At 41.7% G+C, this 20351-nt stretch overlaps 1 protein-coding gene across 1 annotated transcript in view; it reads right to left on the reverse strand.

Annotated features, from left to right (window-relative positions):
* CNTLN (centlein) overlaps window positions 1-20351 on the reverse strand; it is a 1263565-nt gene that overhangs the window by 1182435 nt on the left and 60779 nt on the right. Inside the window, exon 3 of the mRNA XM_069239496.1 lies at window positions 827-915. Within this exon, the coding sequence (XP_069095597.1) occupies window positions 827-915 (89 nt within the window). The remainder of the gene's footprint in view (window positions 1-826; window positions 916-20351) is intronic.

Here is a 20351-nt window from a genome sequence, read left to right on the forward strand (position 1 = left end):
AACATATTGCCTGCAACTAGCAAATGCATTTTGAACCAGTGTACAGTGTGCTCTCAGGAACTGAATTAATAGCAATAGGACGCAATGCCAGCTCATGTTTTTCTCCTAAAATGTAACAATGTATTAAAACATTTTTTTTAAAGTAATCTTGCAGTGGTGTACCGGAATTTACATAAGGCTGGAACTGAGTTGGACGGTGGAATACAAATGTACTGGGAGGACGGCCTTCCAGTCATCTTTTAAAAGGCATTGACTCTTAAAGCCTTGTGCTGGAAAGTGGATTATTGGTAAGGGCAGGTAAGTACCTACACTTAGCAATAGGCCCCAAACCCCCACTAGGTCCAATCAGGGTCTCGATAAACGAATCCCAGCTCATCCCTTGGTAGCTTAGCAACGAGCATTTAGGCTTAACTTAGGTGACAAGTGTGTAAAGCATTGAAAAAACACAAAAACAGTAAATAAGTAAAACACAAAACACAATAAATATCCAATACCATTTAATTAAATAGGTGTAGAATAAGTATATTTTTTCCACTTATGAGTCAAACAAAGGAAGAGCTCAAGCAGAGGGTGTACTCGCTGTTGATCTGCGGAATAAGCAAAATCAAGAGCCAAGATTTTTAGGACCTTTGGCTTCCAAACAGTGGCAACTTGGAGCACTTGTCAGGAGGACATTTGAAGTTTCTTATCAATACTGGTTTTCCTTTCTTAATAACATATCAGTTTCTTATAACCAATTACATTTTCTGCTATTTTAAACAATAAAATAGAGTAATTATAGCGGGCAGAATTAACAATTTATATCATATAGAACTGTTGGACTCACCTTTCCACTACAAGACTAATGGCTTGTGTCAGGTCAGGGTTTGCCACTTGCAGACGTTTCCATAAAGACCACACAAATTCTTTATCAGCCTTGGGGAGGAAAACAAGTAATCAATTTAGATATCCTCGCTTCTTAAAATGACTTCATAATAAAAAAACATGATTTTTCTTTTATTACAGTAAACTCCGTAGTTTTAATTAAGTGATGTTACCCGGGTCTAGTCATTTTTCAGTAACAAAGCTTTATAATATTATTCAATCCCTCATGGTACATTAGAGTTAGGAAATTCAACCTAACGTATATGAACTGACAAGTCTTTGAAAATATCTGAAACAGTAAAAATGATCATGCTGCTCTGTTTGACTCTGGATCACCGTTTCTCAATCAATCTCCCCTAAATCCACAGTCTAGGAGGTGTAAGGATACGTTTACGCTGCTCTTTAAAGATTCGAGCGCCCAACAGCTATTTCTCCGAGAACTTGTGATGCTCTATTGGCAAGTCAGAGGAGGCAAATCTCTACATTTGTAATAGGGTGTGATCACAGCATTCAAACCAAATAGCTTCGGGGTGTATTTAAAGACTGGGAAGTACAACAACCCCAAAAGCCCAGGCAATAGGCAGCAGTCAACTTTTACTGCACCCATCTTCATCTACAGGTTCTTTGAGGGCTAATTCTTGAACGGTTAACATATTTGAATCAAATGCTCTCTTCTTTTTCTTGCTTTTGTTAACATTCAGCTTTAAAGTGGCGAATGCCACTTATTTCAAAGAGGTGGCCCTAATGGGCAATGATCCAAGGAGCAGTCCATGGGCATAAGCAGGTTTCAAAGAGGGTAATCATCGCTCACCTTTGGTAGCTTGCTATTACTTTCAAAGCATGTCTCAGAGAAACCAGCTGAATGTGCTGCTCTTAACCAATTCATATCAGTACCAAATAAACAAAATTAAAGTCCCAAACAAGTTTATCTAAACAAAGTAGATAAATAAGCTAAAAAATAATAAGCAACATTGATAAGGGCCTAATATATTGTAAGTGAAAGAACAATAACGGCAAATGACAATGTTGAAAAGACGTCAAATTAAAAATGATTGTAAGACCAAACTACTAGAAACATCACCACAAAAAATGTTAGTAAGCCTTACATCGATGTTTCTGATGAACATAAAACAAATCATAACATGTTTGTAAACTGGAATTTCTGCGTGTTCTCCAGATCTAGATTATGGATTTGAAAGAGAAAATATATGTTTTTCCTCATTTGCCTATATTTTCCACTTCCTCAGAACAGGTCTCTAGTAGCCATGACCATTTCAAGGCAAATACCAGTCAACAGAAAACACTCCACTCAGGGATTCTTGCACTCAAAGTCACATGGACATTCAATACAGCTCAGCAGCCTCCTTGCACCACACAAAACTTTAACTAAACGGCAGCTTCCAAGAGCTATGTACAAGTTAATTAGCAATTTACTCAAGCATGGATAAATTAACAGCTACCTGATACTGTTACAGCACATTAGCAACAGTTAAGTTGCAACTTGCAGGGAAGGACTTGTCCTCCCTCAACACTTTTATGACACCTTCCCCAAGTCGGTCAGTCGAGCAGTATGTGAGACCTGCCCTGAAAGCAGTAAATGATCCAAAAGAATTTTCAATCTTGTCCAGTCTCAAACTCTTCCTAAACATTACAATATTCCCAACATGTCAATTAAAGTTTAAGTGATTTTGTGGACCCAGCCTATTTGACAAATTGTTTCTTTCATCATCAAAGAACTACAAATGCCTCATCATTAATCCATCACTATTGATGTATTTTTATCTTTTTATCCCTTTATTGATTTGCAATGTCCCGTTTGGCTACAACAAAATCAATTGTGATGTCAATTCGAAGTATTTAACAAGGCCCAAATCCCTGGATTTTTTGCTCTGGGGCTCTTCTGAACCCCATTTTTTCATGAGATATACAGAAGTACATAGAAGATTACTTTAAACTGAACGTCAGCTCTATTTCAAAGGTGTTCATCCTGTGGGAGGCCTTCAAGGACTATACAAGAGGTTTTACTGTTTCCAAACAAAGAGGGCTTCAATCTATCTGAACCCATTTAAATAGATTAGAAGGCACTCGTAATGCCCTTGAGGGGTTATTTGGAGACTGGAGTCCCAGTTGTTGAGAGGAGGCTTACAGAAGCATTGTCTGAATTCCATGGGGAATTGCAGCAGGAAATAAAATTTCTAGGAACATATGCTTGAGCACGACAGCATGTTGACCACGAAAGGCCTAGCCGCACTCTGGCCTGGGTGGGCTAGCCCGAGAATGTCTTGAAATTAAAGGAGCTAATGGTTCTAGCTACATGGTCCTATTAGACATTTTAGAGGTCTTTGAGACCAATATGCTACTCTTTGTACAACACAGTCTGCGGTCACATGGAGGAAAGAGAGGAGTATCTCTCATTGGCCCGGGAGGAGTTCCATGAGAGGGAACCCTTGAATTGTTCAATTATGGTTGAGAAGATTAAGGCACTCATAAAATCTCTATCAGGTGGCAAAGCACCTGGTAAAGACAGGCTCATTTCTGAGCCCCAAAAAGAATAAAGCAGCCTGCTAGCACCACAATTGTTATCTATTTACGAAGAAGGTAGGGACAGTGGGATATTGCCACCCTCCCTTACAAAACCTGGGATTTCGGTTCTACGATCTCAATAATTAATTAACACCAACATTTTGGTCAAAGAAATTGCCAATCAAATACTGCCCTTGATGAGATACCTAGTGCTGCACGAACAAACATGTTTTGCACCTGGGTGCTCCTCCGCCAATAATTTGCAAACCATTTTTTTTTCTCACATGCAAAATCGAGCCTACACTATCAGCTGCAGCCCTTTTATTAGATTATTGACTCTCTGAAATGGTCCTACGTGTTTCCCATCCTCATGAGGATTGGCTTACAGGCTAGCATATTAGGCTGGATAACCTTTTTATACAAAGAACCAAAGGTATTCATTAGACTAAATCTGCAAATATCCACTTCTTTCACATTCATACGATGTAGGGCCGTCTTCATTCACACCTCTTTTTGACCTAGTGCTTCAACCTATGGTCTATATCCAAACAGTATCATGCTGTGTGGGGCCTCAGGATCAAAAGCAGAAGTTATTTGATTTCAGTGTATGCAGATGATATACTTCTTTATGCCAGTAATACATCCAAGATTATAGCCCACCCCACCCCCCCGCACGTGAGAGAGGTTTTTCGATGTAGAAATTTTTCAGGGCTTCATATGAATTGGAACAAACCTTAGTGTATCCCCCATCTCACCCAACACAGTTTAACTTCAACTTGATTACTCCATAGAGGGGTGAAGGGATGCCATGCAGTACCCAAGTATTAAAATGCCTCGAGACTTGGACAGAGAAACCCAAGAAAACTATGGTCCAGTGGTGGCCGATATTGAGGAGAAGATTGCTTGTTGATTTTCTCTCCTACTTTCCATGACCAGCAAGATTGCAATAATCAAGATGATTTTCTTGCCAAAGCTCTTGTACCTTTTCACTAATGTTCCCATAATCTAAGATCCTTTTTTGCACAACTGCAGTCACTGCTGATAGGCTTTGTTTAGGTGAATAAACTGCCTTGACTGGGCTAGGAGGTATTGGCTCTCCCATACAATCGAGTGGGCTAGCGATTCAAGAACGTGAACACTATTTATGGGTCACACAAGCTTGCTATGTCCTCCATTGCTATTTCTCGGAGCACCAAGTTCCTCATGTCAGTATAGAGAGGGATATGGCGGGCTATGTGCCTTAGACAACTGTCCTACCCAAGTTATGCACTGAACCCTAGGCACAATTCAAATCATTGGGCTGTACAGTTCAAGCCTGGCACAGACCTGTTGGAGTGCTAGAACAGGAGAGACTGTATTCTCCAGTGATCCCCCTTTTAAATAATTCCTGTGTCGGACCTGGTCCTTTTTGAACGAACGGTTATCCCCAAACATTTTGCCTTCTTCTCCCTATTTCTGGCCTATTTTTGTTGGCTTTAGGACTTTGGGCACTTTACCACTGCTAACCAGCGCTAAAGTGCATAAGCTCCTAGTATAAATTGGATTGGTGATAGGTTTATACATGATTGGCATATCTGATTTGCTAGTAAGTCCCTATTATAGTGCACCAGTTGTGCCCAGGGCCTGTAAATCAAATACTACTAGTGGACCTGCAGCACAGATTGTGCCACCCACATGAGTAGCCTTGCAAACATGCCTCAGGCCTGCCATTACAGTGTCCAAGAGTGCAGTTTTAAACTGCCATTTCGACCTGGCAAGTGCACCCACTTGCGAGGCCCAAACCTTCCTTTTAACTACATGTAAGTCACACCTAAAGTAGGCCCAAGGTAGCCCCAAGGTAGCCCAATGGACAGGGTGCAGTGTATTTAAAAGGCAGGACATATACTGGTGTGTTTTACATACCTTGATAGAGAAATACTGCTAGATTTGGTGCTCAGTAGTGCAAGGCCAATCCCCCCCATAGGCTAACATGGGATTGCCTTGAAATATCTTTTAAGTGTAATTTCCTATTGGGAGCATAGAGATTTGGAGTTTGGGGTCTCTGAACTCACAATTTAAAAATACACCTTTTGGTGAAGTTGGTTTTTGTACTGCGAGTTTCAAAAAATGCGACTGTTCGAAATGAGGTCTCTAGTTGGCAGAGGTATACACCCTTGTCCAAATAGGGACCACAATCCTAGTCAGGGTAAGTCACGCACAATCAAAATTATCCTGTGTCCACCCTATGGTAGCTTGGCAATCAGCAGTCAGGCTTAACTTAGAAGGCAATGTGTAAAGCATTTGTGCAATAACTCATACAGTAACACAGTGAAAACACCACAAAAAGTCACCACACAGGTTTAGAAAAATATAAGATATTTAACTTGTTAAGCTAAGGTAAAAACTATAAAGATTCAATAAGCACAAGTTGAGATATCGCTTTTGCAGGTTTAAAAAGTCTCAAATCTTAGAAAATAACAGTTGTCTCTTGTTATCACAAAGTACCTGGTTTGCATAAAAAATTGCACGCATGGAGACAGCAGAGAAGGAGATGCGTGGAAAAATAGGGTGTGCTTGGCAATTTCCGTCGCAACTCAGACGATGTGTCGTTTTTTTTCCACGCTGCAAGGGGCCTTGCGTCGATTTCATGTGTGGAGTCTTGGTTCCTCACCGCAATGCGGGTTTCTCTGACACCCAGGGATGATGTGTGGAAATGCTGGGCGTGCGGGACGAACTCACAGGTGCTGCGTCGATCCGGTAGGCGATGCGTAAAATTTTATGCCGATCTGCGGCGATTCGTCACTCAGGAAGTCAGGCTGCGTCGATCCGGTACGGCTGTGCATTTAATTTCCAGTCGCAATGCTGGCGATGCGCCAATCTTCGCTAGGGAAGTCAGGCTGCATCATTCCGGTTTGGCTTTGTGGCGATTTTCTTGTCGCAGGGCAGGCTGTGCATGGTTTCCAGCAAGCTGTGCAGCGATTTTCGGTGCACAAGGAGTTCCTTGAAGAGATTAAGTCTTTTTGGCCGTAAGACTTCAGAAAACAGGAGGCAAGCTCAATCCAAGCCCTTAGAGAACACTTATCAGCAAAGTCAGAGGGCAGCAGGATAACAGCAGGGCAGCAGTCCTTCACAGCAAAGCAGTCCAGATGAGTCCTTTGGGCAGCCAGGCAGTTCCTCTTGACAGGGTGAAGGTTCAGGTCCAGAAGTGTCTTATTTGGTGGGGTCAGAGACCCAGTTTATATAACCAAAAAGGCCTTTGAAGTAGGGGAGACTTCAAAGAGTGGTTTTGAAGTGCACAAGCTCCCCTTTCAGAACTTTGACAGTCCATTGTGTGGGGGCAGGCGTGACTGAGTGTCCTGTGGTTGTGTGGATGAAATGCACAAGGAAGTGGTCAACCAGCCCAGCCTAGACGTGGATTGGAGACAGGCTGTAAGGCACAGATGGATTTTTAAGTGCAGAGAAATACTCACTTTCTAAAAGTGTCATTTCTAAAATAGTAATCTAAATTCCAACCTCAAAAATAAGCAGAATTTTCTATTACCATTCTGGGCATACTAAATATGACCTGGTTACCCCTTTCTGATCAGAATCTACCACTCAAATAGGATATGAGGTTAGACCTAATGCTATCCTATGAAAGGAGCAGGCCTCACAGTAGTGGAAAACGAATTTAGGAGTTTTCCACTACTAGGACATATAAAACACACATGTACATGTCCTGCCTTTTGTCTACATGACACCCGGCCCTATGGGTTACCTAGGGCCTACCTTAGGGGGTGACATATGTAGAAAAAGGGGAGCTTAAGGCTTGGCAAGAACCTTTAAATGCCAACTCGGAGTGGCAATTAAACTGCACACACAGGCGTTGCAATTGCAGGCCTGAGACATGATTAAGGGGTTACTTAGTTGGGTGGCACAACCAGTGCTGCAGGCCCACTAGTAGCATTTAATTTAGAGGCCCTGGGCAAATGTAGTGCACTTTACTAGGCACTTACAAACAAATCAAATATGCCAATTGGGTATGAATTAACGTTACCATGCTTGTAGGCAGAGGGAATAGGCACTTTAGCACTGGTTAGCAGTGGTAAAGTGTGCAGAGTCCTAAAACCAGCAGAAACAGTGTCAGAAAAGTGGAGGGAGGCAGGCAGGCAAAAAGTTGGGGGATGACCACCCTAAGGCTGTCAGGTCTAAAAGCCTCTTTCAGAAAGTGGGTATTTTCTTTCTGAACCAGTCTGTGCCTCCAACTGTCTGCTGAAAACACATCTGGGTCAGGATGGCAGTTTTGTGCGTTCACTCTAGACGGTCCCAAAGGGAGCTGAGGTGGGCACTGAATATCTTGATGGCCCATCACCAGGCTGATGCGTCTTCCTGAGCTAGAGTAGTGTGAGGAGCTGACACCTGCACCTGATTAGGGTTGTTCCTGACCTCACACAAAGCAGACTCCAACCCCTTGGAGTGTGTCTGGGGCCATGGCAGGTAAAGGCAGGGCAGGTAAAGGCAGGGTCTTGTGCGCTACAAGCTTCCTACTTCAAAGACAGAAATGGGTATACGTACTGGACCTCTGACACCACAGTTAGAATCCTACTGGACTGAGGAAATTCTGCCAGGAAGAAGAGCTGGATGCTGTAGGAGGTACTGCCACTCTCCCTGTTGCTTTGTTGTTCTGGCCTACTGCTTGCTGCTTCTTTCCTGGGAGTGAAAGGACTGGACTTGGCTTTCTACATCCTGCTTCCAAAGGTTCTCCAAGGGCTTCTGGGCTGAGCTTGCCTCCTGTTAAGAAGTCTCAGGGACATCAAAGATTTCATCTGTCAGTGCCTGGGCTCTTCTGCTAAGAGTCCTGACTTGCCAAGTGGTGCAAACTCTAGCCCATCGGCCCTTGGAAGTGCAAGGTGGTGACCTGAAGGAGAAAATCCACGCATCAACGCACTTGAAGAATCTATGCAGTGCCTGCCCGCGGATGCAGAATCAAGACAGCGCCTGTTTCACCGCAGTCCCATCAAAACAGTGCATCTGTATTTTCCACGCATCATCCCTGGGTGCCAAGTTTTCATCAACCCGACTGCAGTAAGGAACAGGAGCTGCATGTCTGGAAATCAACACATTGCCTGTCCTGCAAAGAAAGAATTAATGAATCACCTCCCCTGCACAGTAAGGAACCAACTCCTCACTTTGCTTTTCTGGTGCCTCACCTCCCCTGTGGACCGCATCATCTCAGTTTTTGACGCATCCCTGGTACTTTGTACTAAAGAGATATATCGTTTGATTCCTATGGATTAAGACTTGCTTAAACTTTTAAAAGTGATATACTGATTTGTGTCTTTTGGATTTCTTTTTGTTTTAGTCTTGTCTTACTCATAAATATTGTCTATTTTTCTAAACTGGTGTGGAGTCCTTTTGTAGTATTTTCACTGTGTTACTGTGTGTGTGTACAAATACTTTACACATTGCCTCTGAGATAAGCTTGACTGCTCGTGCCAAGCTACCAATAGGGTGAGCAGGGGTCATCTAAGCTGTGTGGCTCCCCTACCCTAACTATAGTGAGGGTCCCTACTTCGACATGGTTCAAACCACTGCCAATTAGAGACCCCATTACTAACACTTTGGCCTGAAGCCACATTGGAACCAAAAGCCCAATACTAGTTTCAAATGATTAAACATTACTACTGTGGGGGACCTGTATGTAGATGTTAAGATCATGATATTAGATGAACTTAAAGAGATTGGGGAGGTCCCCCACCCTTGGATATTTTTCTTTATTTCAGACTTCATTATGCCACTCGGATGGTGAGCCCTGCCTTCATAAACAACCCACCCCCCCAATCCCCTAGCGAATACAAACTTGACCTAACTTATCATTAACAGACCACCTCTGCTCCCTGTGCCAGGGACAAGTGAAGGAGTGGTGGTCAGGAAGCTCCCTTTTCAGATGAAGGATGACATTACTTCTGCCCTCAAACAGAGGAGGAGTCTTTTAGTAGCCAGCTTTGGCTCATGCACTGACCCTCACGTGATTACATTACATGCCTGCAAGGCTAAGAGTGATGAGCTTAGATGTGGATCCAAAGGGCCTTAGATGTCATACACAAAATGCGGAACTAACTAAATATGACTTGACTTTGTACATCGATTGCACACTACTGGATGATTCTGGTGCTGAACGCAATCTTTCTATGATCCATCAGAAAGATTCACATGAGAGTAGCAAAAATATTAGTCAAAGGGTTGCACTTAGATAATGTACGAGTATAACAACCACAGTGAAGGACTATCGCAGACCTTATTTACGTTAATGAGATATCTGAAGTTTGCACCCTCTTTTCCCACCACTTCTAAGCCCATGGATATTTGGAGCCCCCTCCAGGAATATCTATCACTTCAGAATTCAGCAGACTGCCACATTAACGCATTATTGGTTAATTAGAACGTCCCGTTAAAGTTCAATTCACTCCTGACTGTGAGGGACTCTTCAATGCACCACCTTGGACGAATAATTATTGCTTGACTATATGGGACTGCTTATACTTTTTATGGAGAGCCAATCTCGATCTATTCTTTATTGCATTTCTGCTATGCCTTCTGGGAGAAATTTGTATGTAAATCGGTCTCCTTGATTGACATGACTTATGATGTACATGATGATATGGTAGAGACGCTTGCTGTATTTTTCATTCTGATTGTAGTGTTGTTCATTACAAATAGTTGAAAAAAAATAATTGCAGCAAAAAACAAACAACAAATGAATTGGTTGCTATAGGACAAAATAAAAAGGATACTTTATTGCATTATATTTACATAGCGCCTGTTTCCGCTGGCGAGGCACCAAAACGCTTTTTGGCAGGCAACAGGCACTCCGGAACCAGAGGTTGATATTAGTTATTGGTTACTGGGATTAGCCTGGTGCTCTCAAGGAACCGTTCCATTCATTCACACCAGTTTATTATTAATAGGAGTGGAGTGTGATCATTAGGGCCAGTTCATGAAGGTGGCTGTTGGGGTGAATAAGGAGGCTAAAGGTCGAGTAGTTCTTGTTAGGCTGCAGCGGGTTGATTTCAAAGAAGGAGAGGTCTGTGATTTGAGGAGTAGGCAAATGGCAGAACTACAATAGAGGGAAAGGCAGACCAACATGTTACTTAGAGCAGGGTACACATAGAGTAAGTATACTTAGGATAGATGACAGGAGAGGGACATTCGATAGAAAGCAAGGAGAGAACACTTGCTAGTTTGAGGTGAATTTCAATGTTTCCAAACAGGAGGAAGCTTTTCGAGATAGCATTAAATTTTACTGTATTATAGGAGGCTACATAACATACCTGTGAAAGCAGCATGTTGTACCGTAACATTTGTATAGCATTTACTCCACCCAAAAAGTGCTCACAATCGCCTTTTCACATAGCTAGGACACTAAAATTGTGTTATGAAAATGGGGTAGCCATTACCCTGTGCCACAACGAAAATATAAACAAACTTGTACAAAAGCACTTACTTAAAAGAATGAAAATAGAGTGCACTGCTGAATAAATAAGATGTAGGGATCAGGTACTGCCTAGTAGATGTAATTAGGAAAACAAAGAAAGTAGTTTGCATGTGTTTAAACATCCTCACCTTCAGAGAAGGAAAAACGAGCTACCATAAACATCACAAGTGAAGAACTCAAGGATTTACCCATATGTGTCTTTGTCAAGTGCCATTCAGTCACTGAAGAAAGTACACAGCAGTGATTGAAAATGGTCTCCCTCTTCAATTTAAAAAAAAAAATTCAGGCAATGATTGCGTAATTCATTTAATGAAAATTAAAAAATAATAATATTGTCTACACTTGGGCCGTGCCACAAACAGATGTCCCAAGTCTGAGAACATTGGGGACAAAACAATGTAATTTGCTCAATAATGTCCTCGAGACAGGTTTCCAAAATGAGCATACATTTGCAATTGGATTGGGTGTGGCATTAGGTCAGTTTGCTTATTTACCAAATTGTTTTTCTCTCATTTAATTATACAACAACTGGGAACATATTTCGTCACTTTAATGGTGCTTACACTAAAAAAGAAACAAGCAAAGAGAAAAAATGATACAAGTCAGGGAAGATTGCAGCCTTCCTTCCAGCAATGCAGCCTTTACTTTTAAGTCTGCATTCAATGTAAATCTAATTCACAGGTGGGGCGTGCAGCTCTTTCAGGAGTGCCCTACGAACAGCAGGACCAAGCCGTTATTATTCGCCCCATTTTCCAAGGTTACACGCAGTAAGAAAGAGAATGCACTTGCGAGTATATTCGGAGTTTTTAATTAGTGCTCACACAACACAAACAAAATCCCGACGCGTTTTGGTCCGTTGGGTAAAACTCTATTGCACTGTGAAAGGATAGGTGAAGTTTTTTTTTTTTTTTTTAAAGCAGACAACTGCGGCAGGTGACCCGCAGGAGAGGAAGAGTGGCCCTTGTAAATGTCCAGGGCCACTGGCATTAGGCTATTCTGTGGCTGCTGCTTTTTTGCATAACTGAGCATTTGCTGCTTTTGACACAACTTCATCTGCTCCATAATCCTCAGATTTTAACAAAACAAAAAATTCTTTTTAGTTCAAATGGATCAAAAGTTACCAAAAACGTGCCTATATGTTCACGCATATTGAAAGACTACCAAAGGCTAACTGGTCATCTTTTAGCTGCTCATTTATGTACTTCATTGTTAAACTGGTACGGAGGTGAAATCGTTGGTCAAACAGTAATAGTATGTGTAAACAAGCGTTTGCAATGTAATAGGTCTCGCATTTGCTTGAGTTATAGCGATTGGCGTTGTAAATTCATAACTGGACTTTTCTTGTCACATAAATTGTTCAACCCTCTCTCATAATTTGGTCTTTTCCCGACACAAAATTCCAGTGACCCTGCATATAACTAAAGCACTTCCATTAACCATCTTCCTCTAACTGCAGCCAAAAATTAAAATGTTGCCATTTAGCATCCTAATTTAAATCTGCCCAACTAATTCTAATAAAATACTACCTTCACCACCCCTCCATCAGAGTTGCTGGTTCGCCAACACAATTCCCCCCCCCCCCCCACCCCCATAAAATAAAAGACACAAGTCAGCCACGGAGGAGTAGCAAGAGAAATAAACTATAAGGATCACCCAAACATATCACAAGTGTTTAATCAGTCATAGTGTAATAAAGATGGTAAGTTGGCCTGAATCATGGTCATAACTGCAATAAAGAGATATTAATAAACATAAAATTATCATGTAAACCCAATAAAAACCTGTATCAGAAATAAACTTTTGGCATAAGACTGTAATGCTCAAAATAGCTACTAGAGAACACCACAATGAAAATAGTATTTGTAAGAAACATGGTCATGTAACCATATAGTTAGCCCCTAGAGGGCATAATCACATGAAAAGAAAATGTCAGAAAGTAATGCAATGGAACCATATATTTAGCCCATAGAGGGCATAGCACATTACACATTTTTAGGGCCAGCAGGACTACTGCAAGGAAATTACAAACACGGCCTCTAAAACACAAACTGCTCCCAGCTGTAAAACAAACATTACAGTCATGAGAGTGCTTAAAAAGACACTGAATGGTGGGAGGGGTTATTATTTTGGGGCCCCCACTAACATAGTGTGGGGACCCAGAGATGGTGTAGACAGAAAGAGCACATTGTGAATGTTTTGAAGATGGTCCCATTGTCTTAGGACCACTACTGACTGAATTATGAGCAAAAATATGTTGTAAAAGTAATGCCCTGCAAAGCATTATGGGGTAGGTTTTCATATCTGCGAATACTGAGGTATGTTGACTATAATGCTAAGAAGAGCCCCAAGAGGACACAACAATGAAAATAGCACTTGTAAGCAATATGGTCATGTAACCACATAGTTAGCCCCTAGAGGGCACAACCATATGAAAAGAAAATGGTAGAAAGTAATCCAGTGTAACAACATATGTAACCCCTAGGGGGCATAGTCCCTTACAAATTCTCTCAGCCAACAGGCCTACTCAATGTTATAACAAACAAGGCCCTGAAAACACAAGCTACTTCCACCTGTAAAACAAATGTTCCAGCCATGAGAGAACTTAAAAAGACAGTGATGTGAGGGATTATTTATTTGGAGTCCCCACTAACCTAGTTTGGGGCCCCATGTAGAAAGAAAGAACACGTTGTTGTGAACGTTTTGGCTGTGGTCCCATTGTCCTAGGACCACCACAGGCTGAGTTATGAGCAAAAATGTTTTCTAAAAGTAATGTCCTGCAAAGCATTATGGGACGAGTTTCCAGAGTTTAGTGAATAGTGTAGTATTGGCTCTCCTGCTGTGTCGGGAAAGCCACTGAGGATTTCTGTGTTTTTTTTATGTAATGCATTTATCAATTACAAGTGCTTTTGTGAAATCTATGGAGATTGAAGGAGAGCCAAATAAAATGGCTCGGATTAGGTCACAGTGCAGTTTGCGCTGTTCTGCGCCGTTCCCACTGTCCGCGCCATGGCCGCCATGGAGCACGAAGGGGAGAGAGAAAAGAAAAAAAGTAGTGTGCCCACGATTAACTATATTGGCAATCGTGCAATAATCCATGTAACAGGGTCAGTCGGTAAGACGGTAACAAAACCGTCCCAAGGTGGGACAGACAAAGCATTTACCAATGATAAAGATTTTTTGAAAGGCAAGCTCATGAACGAATGAAAGTTATGGGCATGGTTTAAAGCCCAGGGAATACTTACAACAGGTCAAATAGCGCTTCCGCAAGAGACGTAAAAATTACAAAACAATTAAGCAATATTATCAAAAAATGCATGCAATATACTGCATAATTTTTCTTGCCACATAATTTAGTCAACCCCACCGCATAATTTGGTGCTCCCCTGCTGCAAAATTCCAGTGGCCCTGCATATGTCTTCCTCAGCTCTTCATGTTCGGATCCAATGAGTTGTGAGGAAAGCTGACTTGGGTGTGACAACACATATAACCTTTTACAATACAATTTTTACTTTACTAAATATATAACCATGACAGGGTCAGAAAATATGCATGGGCACAAAAATAAAAAATGGCGCCCATTAGCTAACTAGAGAGCTAAAAAAATGTCGCCCACTTTTGCAAATCCGGACAGTATTTAACTTGAAAAGACATGCTGTATAGGTGGTTTGCAAGATACGGGAAACTGCATGCAATAGTGCTTGCTGCAGACAATGTTTTTGGTAATATCAGAGAAATCAACAGTAAAAACTGGCCCACCAGACTATAAAACCGGCTCACAAATAGTAGCTAGCTGGTTTACACAATATCGGTCAGGCCAGCCCTTCTTACACTGCCAGATTGCATTATAGGCCAGTCCAACTCTTAACTATGAGCTAGCAACAAAATAAGATAACTTTTAAAAGAGATCAACTCGTTATTTATTAATTGCCATATAAATATATTAACATTGAACAAATTCATTCTATAAAAAGCATACACTAACATTTGCAAAATACAACAATTAAATGGCTGGTGTAGAATTATGATCTATTCAAATCAACGAAGAGCAAACAAGATTCACGTTACCTAGTCAATTTTGCCAAAAGAATCCTCTAATTATGTAAAATCCTCTGCAACTACGATCCACAAATCCACATGCAACATTATTCATTAATATCAAAAAGTTACCCACCCCTCCTCTTCCAACACGACATGGTCCACATACAACATTTCTTTCTGCAAAGAGCAGTAACGGTTCCTGCATCAAAGTTGTGCTTTTTTCTTCACTGCATAATTAAAAAGCTTTTCAAAAAGATGGCACACTTATTACAAATGTTAAATCTGCTCCAGGGAGTTGAGAAACTTCTCCGGAAGCTAAGATCAGTACGTCTCAACGTGGCAGAAGCAGCGAGCTTTCCAGCTGTTTAGACCAGCAGGGAATTGGGCTTCAGCGTTCCCAAGGAATGAGCTGTGTATGCCTGAAACGCCAACAGACGTCTGCCCCAGCCTACCATCAGAGGAGGCGTAGCAACTTGTACACACAACACGAATAAAAAGATGTCACAAGGGGGCTGCAGAAAACCAATTTCCGAAGCTGGCGTTGGTATAGAACGAACGCTTGCTTCCTATGGGGCAATCTTGAAATCCTAAAACACACACTACATGTACTGTGCGGTCAGTCTTTCCAGAAACATCAAAAACAAAGAAAAAAAATCAAAATAACAGAGTAGAACACGTTTCATGACAACTATCTGCTACAAAGGTCCCCAAAGGAAATATGTCAAATAAGTGGGCGAGGGGGAAATTACAGTTCCAATGGGCAGCAAATGTGGTTAACAGTAGCACTCGAGCACAAAAGAAACAAGGTATTTCCAAAGCCTGCAATTCCTTTGCACTTCAGGAAGGATTATTTGGCTTCGACAAAATCTGTCATGTTCCAAATCCGGGACGAGGGCGTTAATACCCACTGCACAATACAGTTCAAACGTAGGGTGGTAGCAGCCATAGCTGTACAGCTCGCGTTGATGGGTACCTAGGGCTACTGAAGTGCGAGAGGCCCCCTTTAATGGGCCGAATTAATCAAGGTGCCTTCTCTCGTGTGCTGTGCTTTGTTTATCAAGCGTGGAGGCTGTTCCATAACCTTTCTTCTGCGATTATTCTGTAACGTGATTTACGGGTCTAGCCTTCTTGGGAAACTACACGCATCCGATTTTCCTAGTTGCTCATTCTTGACTTTTAAAGCGAATACTAATCCTTTGTCATAATTTCATTTTCAGGACATTAACGTGTTTTTCTTTATTCCTATGTTTAGTTTCTCTTCACGAAATTTCAAATTCTCCACACTGGCGAAATTACGGATTCAGGCTCACTATTCACTGGAGGGCCGTAAACTGAACACAATTTATGATGGGTGTTGATTTTACCGGTTTGTCTAAATTAGCAAAACTACTTAACAATACAGCTCCGGACAAAACGGCATGCAGGTTGCTGAAACCCAGTGGTTGACTAGATTTTTTCTAGGAGTGCTAAAGTGAGCTCTCTGCCTCTGCACCATTTGGGAACTGATAATCGAATAGGTCCTCTTGTGCGGATGTGCAGCAACTTAGGAGCTGCATATGCAGATATTTATAATTTTCACCAGGATTGTTAATGTAAGGTGAACCACAGTTGCAATTCAGCCTCATCTTGGGCTCCTGGTCCTTGAAAAAACGATTCTGATGATTTTTAAATATGCACTACTCAACAAGGTATTTTTGTATGTTCAGAATTATCTCGTACATTAGTAAAAACTGAGTATTTAGAGGACCGCTTCCTATTGCTCATGCCTTAACATCACACTTTATCAATGGATGTAAATAAAACATATGGATCCACGTTAGCCGAAGGATAACAAACACCTCAAAATCATACATTATATTGTCCATACCTTGCAACGGGTCGTATAATCACCAGCACTACAATAAGAATAACTGAAAAATCTTTTTTTTTAGTCTAACGTCTTTAGAAAACAACCAACAATCGGTTAGGCAGCTTACCGGAGTTCTTATATTCACTTTTTGTATCCACTTTCACTATGCCACGTGTTCAGATGCCATTACACCTTTGTGAGCCAAACTTCATTCTTGTACTGTTGGATATTCTTTGAAATGGAAGTCAATCACTGATATGGAGTGGGCATACGAAAGCTTTTTCATGTCCTTCACAACTTCTCAAAGAAAGGGTGACTCTGCCCAGTAGCCATCCTGCACTTTACATACTCGTGAAAGGTGGAATGTGCACGTCGGAAAAAAGCCAAAGTGCCCAAAAAATATTTTTCTCAATACATAGTTCTTGACTTAAGATATATAGCTTTCTAAGCGTTATAAAGCAAAACACAAAAAATACCCTGCGACACTACAGAAAGAGGTTAGAATAATATTCTTGATCGAAGAATCCAACTTGGAAAAAAATGTGTGATCAAAAGAAATCGGGGAATCTAAAGCAACACATAGTTCTCAAATCCAACCTCCCTTATATGAGGACAGGAAATGACTCCAATGAAAATGGTTGAACATCAACTACGACAGGGAAGCTCTGCCAGCGCCATCTACGAAGACTATCGGCTTCTTCAGAAATTAATATAACCTTCACCACAATCAATATCATGAGAAATTGGTGTACTACGTTGTATAATAAGAGATCTATCATTCCAAACATCCTACCACTGATCCTTCTGATGTCGCTGTCCATCCCTACAACCATATTCACTCACAGCTTTCAGACTACAATCCTGGACTGCGCTAAGAGCAACTCACCACTAGCAGAAACCCTGGTGTTTAAACATTCCTGAATGCCAAACTTGCTGCCTGCCAATAAGGAACCAAATGGCATCTCTAAAGAACTAAAACCACAGTGGAATGTGGATCTAACAATCAGCACTCACAATACAAATAGTCCAGAGGTTCTCAACGTTTTGACTTAAATGGGCCCCCACTTAATCATTACTTGAATCCAGGGGCCCCCACTGAATCATTACTGAAATCCAGGGACCCCCACTGAATCATTACTGGGATCCATGGACCCCCACTGAATCATTACTGGGATTAAGGGAACCCCACTCCCCACCCCAGAGTTATTACTGGAAGCCAGGCACCGTGGCTTTAGCAATTTCGACTATTTACACATCTAAACAATACACAAAAATACAGAAACAAGCATTCGTCAAAGAAATACACATACACAGATGGCAAAATATTTTAATTTCACCAACAAATATATATTAAAAAAAGTTAAATGGGAAGGTTGGGGATTTTCTAAATTGAACTGAGGTCACCCACTATCCACACTACATTCTGGTTAATACATTTGCACTGCTCCAAACAATCAGAGGACCCAAACTTCATTTTTAGCTTCCAATGCAAATTCTTTCACATTTATGTATCGTTTTAAATTTTACAATTTGCTCCTTTATGTATAGTTTAATATTCTGTTAATATTATTTAATTTTACAAGCAGTCTCGGACCCCCCTGAGTAGGTGTTAGGGATCCCCCAGGATCCCCACATAAGAGGTTAAAAAAATACTGCATTAATCTATTGTCAGTGCACATCATCCTTTCCTTCGTCTCTGAATCATGGAAATTGTAGAAAGATTATCTAGAGAATCCTGTAGTTTTCATGTTTGTCTTGATCTTGAGTCTTGCTTCAAAATATGTTTTAGTGTTTCAAAGGTTCCATTTTCCCCATATTAATCAGTCTTCAGATTTATTTAACTATTGTATGTAGCACAGACTACATATCGCTTCACAGTTTTGTGTCAAATTGCCTGAAACATTTACACACTCTGTCTCTCTGCATAGTCTTTGTCAGTTCTCCTATGGCATAATAGTAGCACCTGATCAACTATCTCAAATTGTAGGACTGATTCATGAATCCAAATCGCTATCTATTAGAAATGGGGTCTTTGGTTGGCAGTCAGGTTACCCCTTGTCCAAGCAAGGATCCTCTCTCCAGTCAGGGTAAGTCACACACAATCCAAATCATCCTGTGCCCACCCTCTGGTAGCTTGGCAATGAGCAGTCAGGCTTAACTTAGTAGGCAATGTGTAAAGTATTTGTGTAATAAATCATGCAATAACACAGTATAAACACCACAAAAATACACCACACAGGTTTAGAAAAATATAGAATATTTATCTGATTAAATGCAGGGCAAAACAATCAAGATTTGATAAATACATGTTGAAATATCACTTTAGAGAATGATGTAAAAAAAAAAAATTAATGAAGAGTTTTAAGTTCTTAAAAGCAATAAGTGTCTCTTGCAAGCACAAAGGAGCTGGTTTGCGTCTAAATTATCCACAAGGGACCGCAGAGAAGGAGAAGCGTGGAAAACTGGGAGGTGTGTATCGGCTCCTCCTGCCGCACACGGACGATGCAACGATATTTTTCATGCAACCATGGCCCTGCGTCAACTTCTGGCACGCGGACTTGGATCCTCTTCGGGTTGCTGGATGCCCCGGGGACGATGTGGAGAAACCCTGGGCGTGCAGGATGAAGTCACAAGAGCTGCGTCGATCCGGTGGGCGATGCGGGGAAATATCTGTCACACAGCAGATACTGCGTCTATTCTTCTTGCAGGAAGTCGGGCTGTGTGGTTCCGGCTCTGCTATGCATCGATCCAGTGGGCCATGCATCAGAGTTCCAGGCACAATGCTGGTGCTGCATCGATCTCCACTCGGGAAGCCGGGCTACGTTGTTGCGGTTCGGCATGCAGAGATTTTCTCACCGCAATGCAGGCTGTGTGTAGTTTCTGGCAGGCTGTGCTTCAAAATGTCGCTGCACAAGTAGTTCTTTGCAGAGATGAAGTCTTTTTGGCCCGGAGACTTCAGGGAACAGGAGGCAAGCTCAATTCAAGCCCTTGGCGAGCACTTCTCAGCAGAGACAGAGGGCAGCAAGGCAGCAAGGCAGCCGTTCTTTTCAGCAAAGCAGTCAGAGTCCTTTGGACAGCCAGACAGCTTCTCTTCGCAGATTGCAGGTTCTGGTTCAGAGTTTCTTCACTACTGGTATCTTGTCCAGAAGTGTCTGAGGTGGTAGGGTCAGGGACACTGTTTAAATACCCAAATGTGCCTTTGAAGTGGAGATTTCAAAGGGTGTCTTAGAAGTGCACAAGGTCCATTTTCAGTTCCATCCTGTCTGCCAGGGTCCCAGTAGGGGGTCTGGCAGTCCATTGTGTGAGGGCAGGCCACTGTCCTCTGACATGTATTTGTCAGGCCCTCCACCCTCCCAGCCCAGAAGACCCAATCAGTATGTAGATGTGTGGAGGTGTGACTGAGCATCCTGTATTTGGGGTTTGTCTGAGTGAAATGCACAAGGGAGCTGTCAACGAACCTAGCCAGATGTGGATTATAAGGCACAGAAGGATCCAAGTGCAGAAAAATGCTCACTTTCTAAAAGCTTCATTTCTAAAATAGTAATATTAAATGGTTTAGGGGCTACTTATGTGGGTGGCACAACCAGTGCTGCATGCCCACTAGTAGCATTTAATCTACAAGGC

This window comes from Pleurodeles waltl, chromosome 1_2, assembly GCF_031143425.1.
Source record: "Pleurodeles waltl isolate 20211129_DDA chromosome 1_2, aPleWal1.hap1.20221129, whole genome shotgun sequence".
NCBI classification, from domain to species: domain Eukaryota; kingdom Metazoa; phylum Chordata; class Amphibia; order Caudata; family Salamandridae; genus Pleurodeles; species Pleurodeles waltl.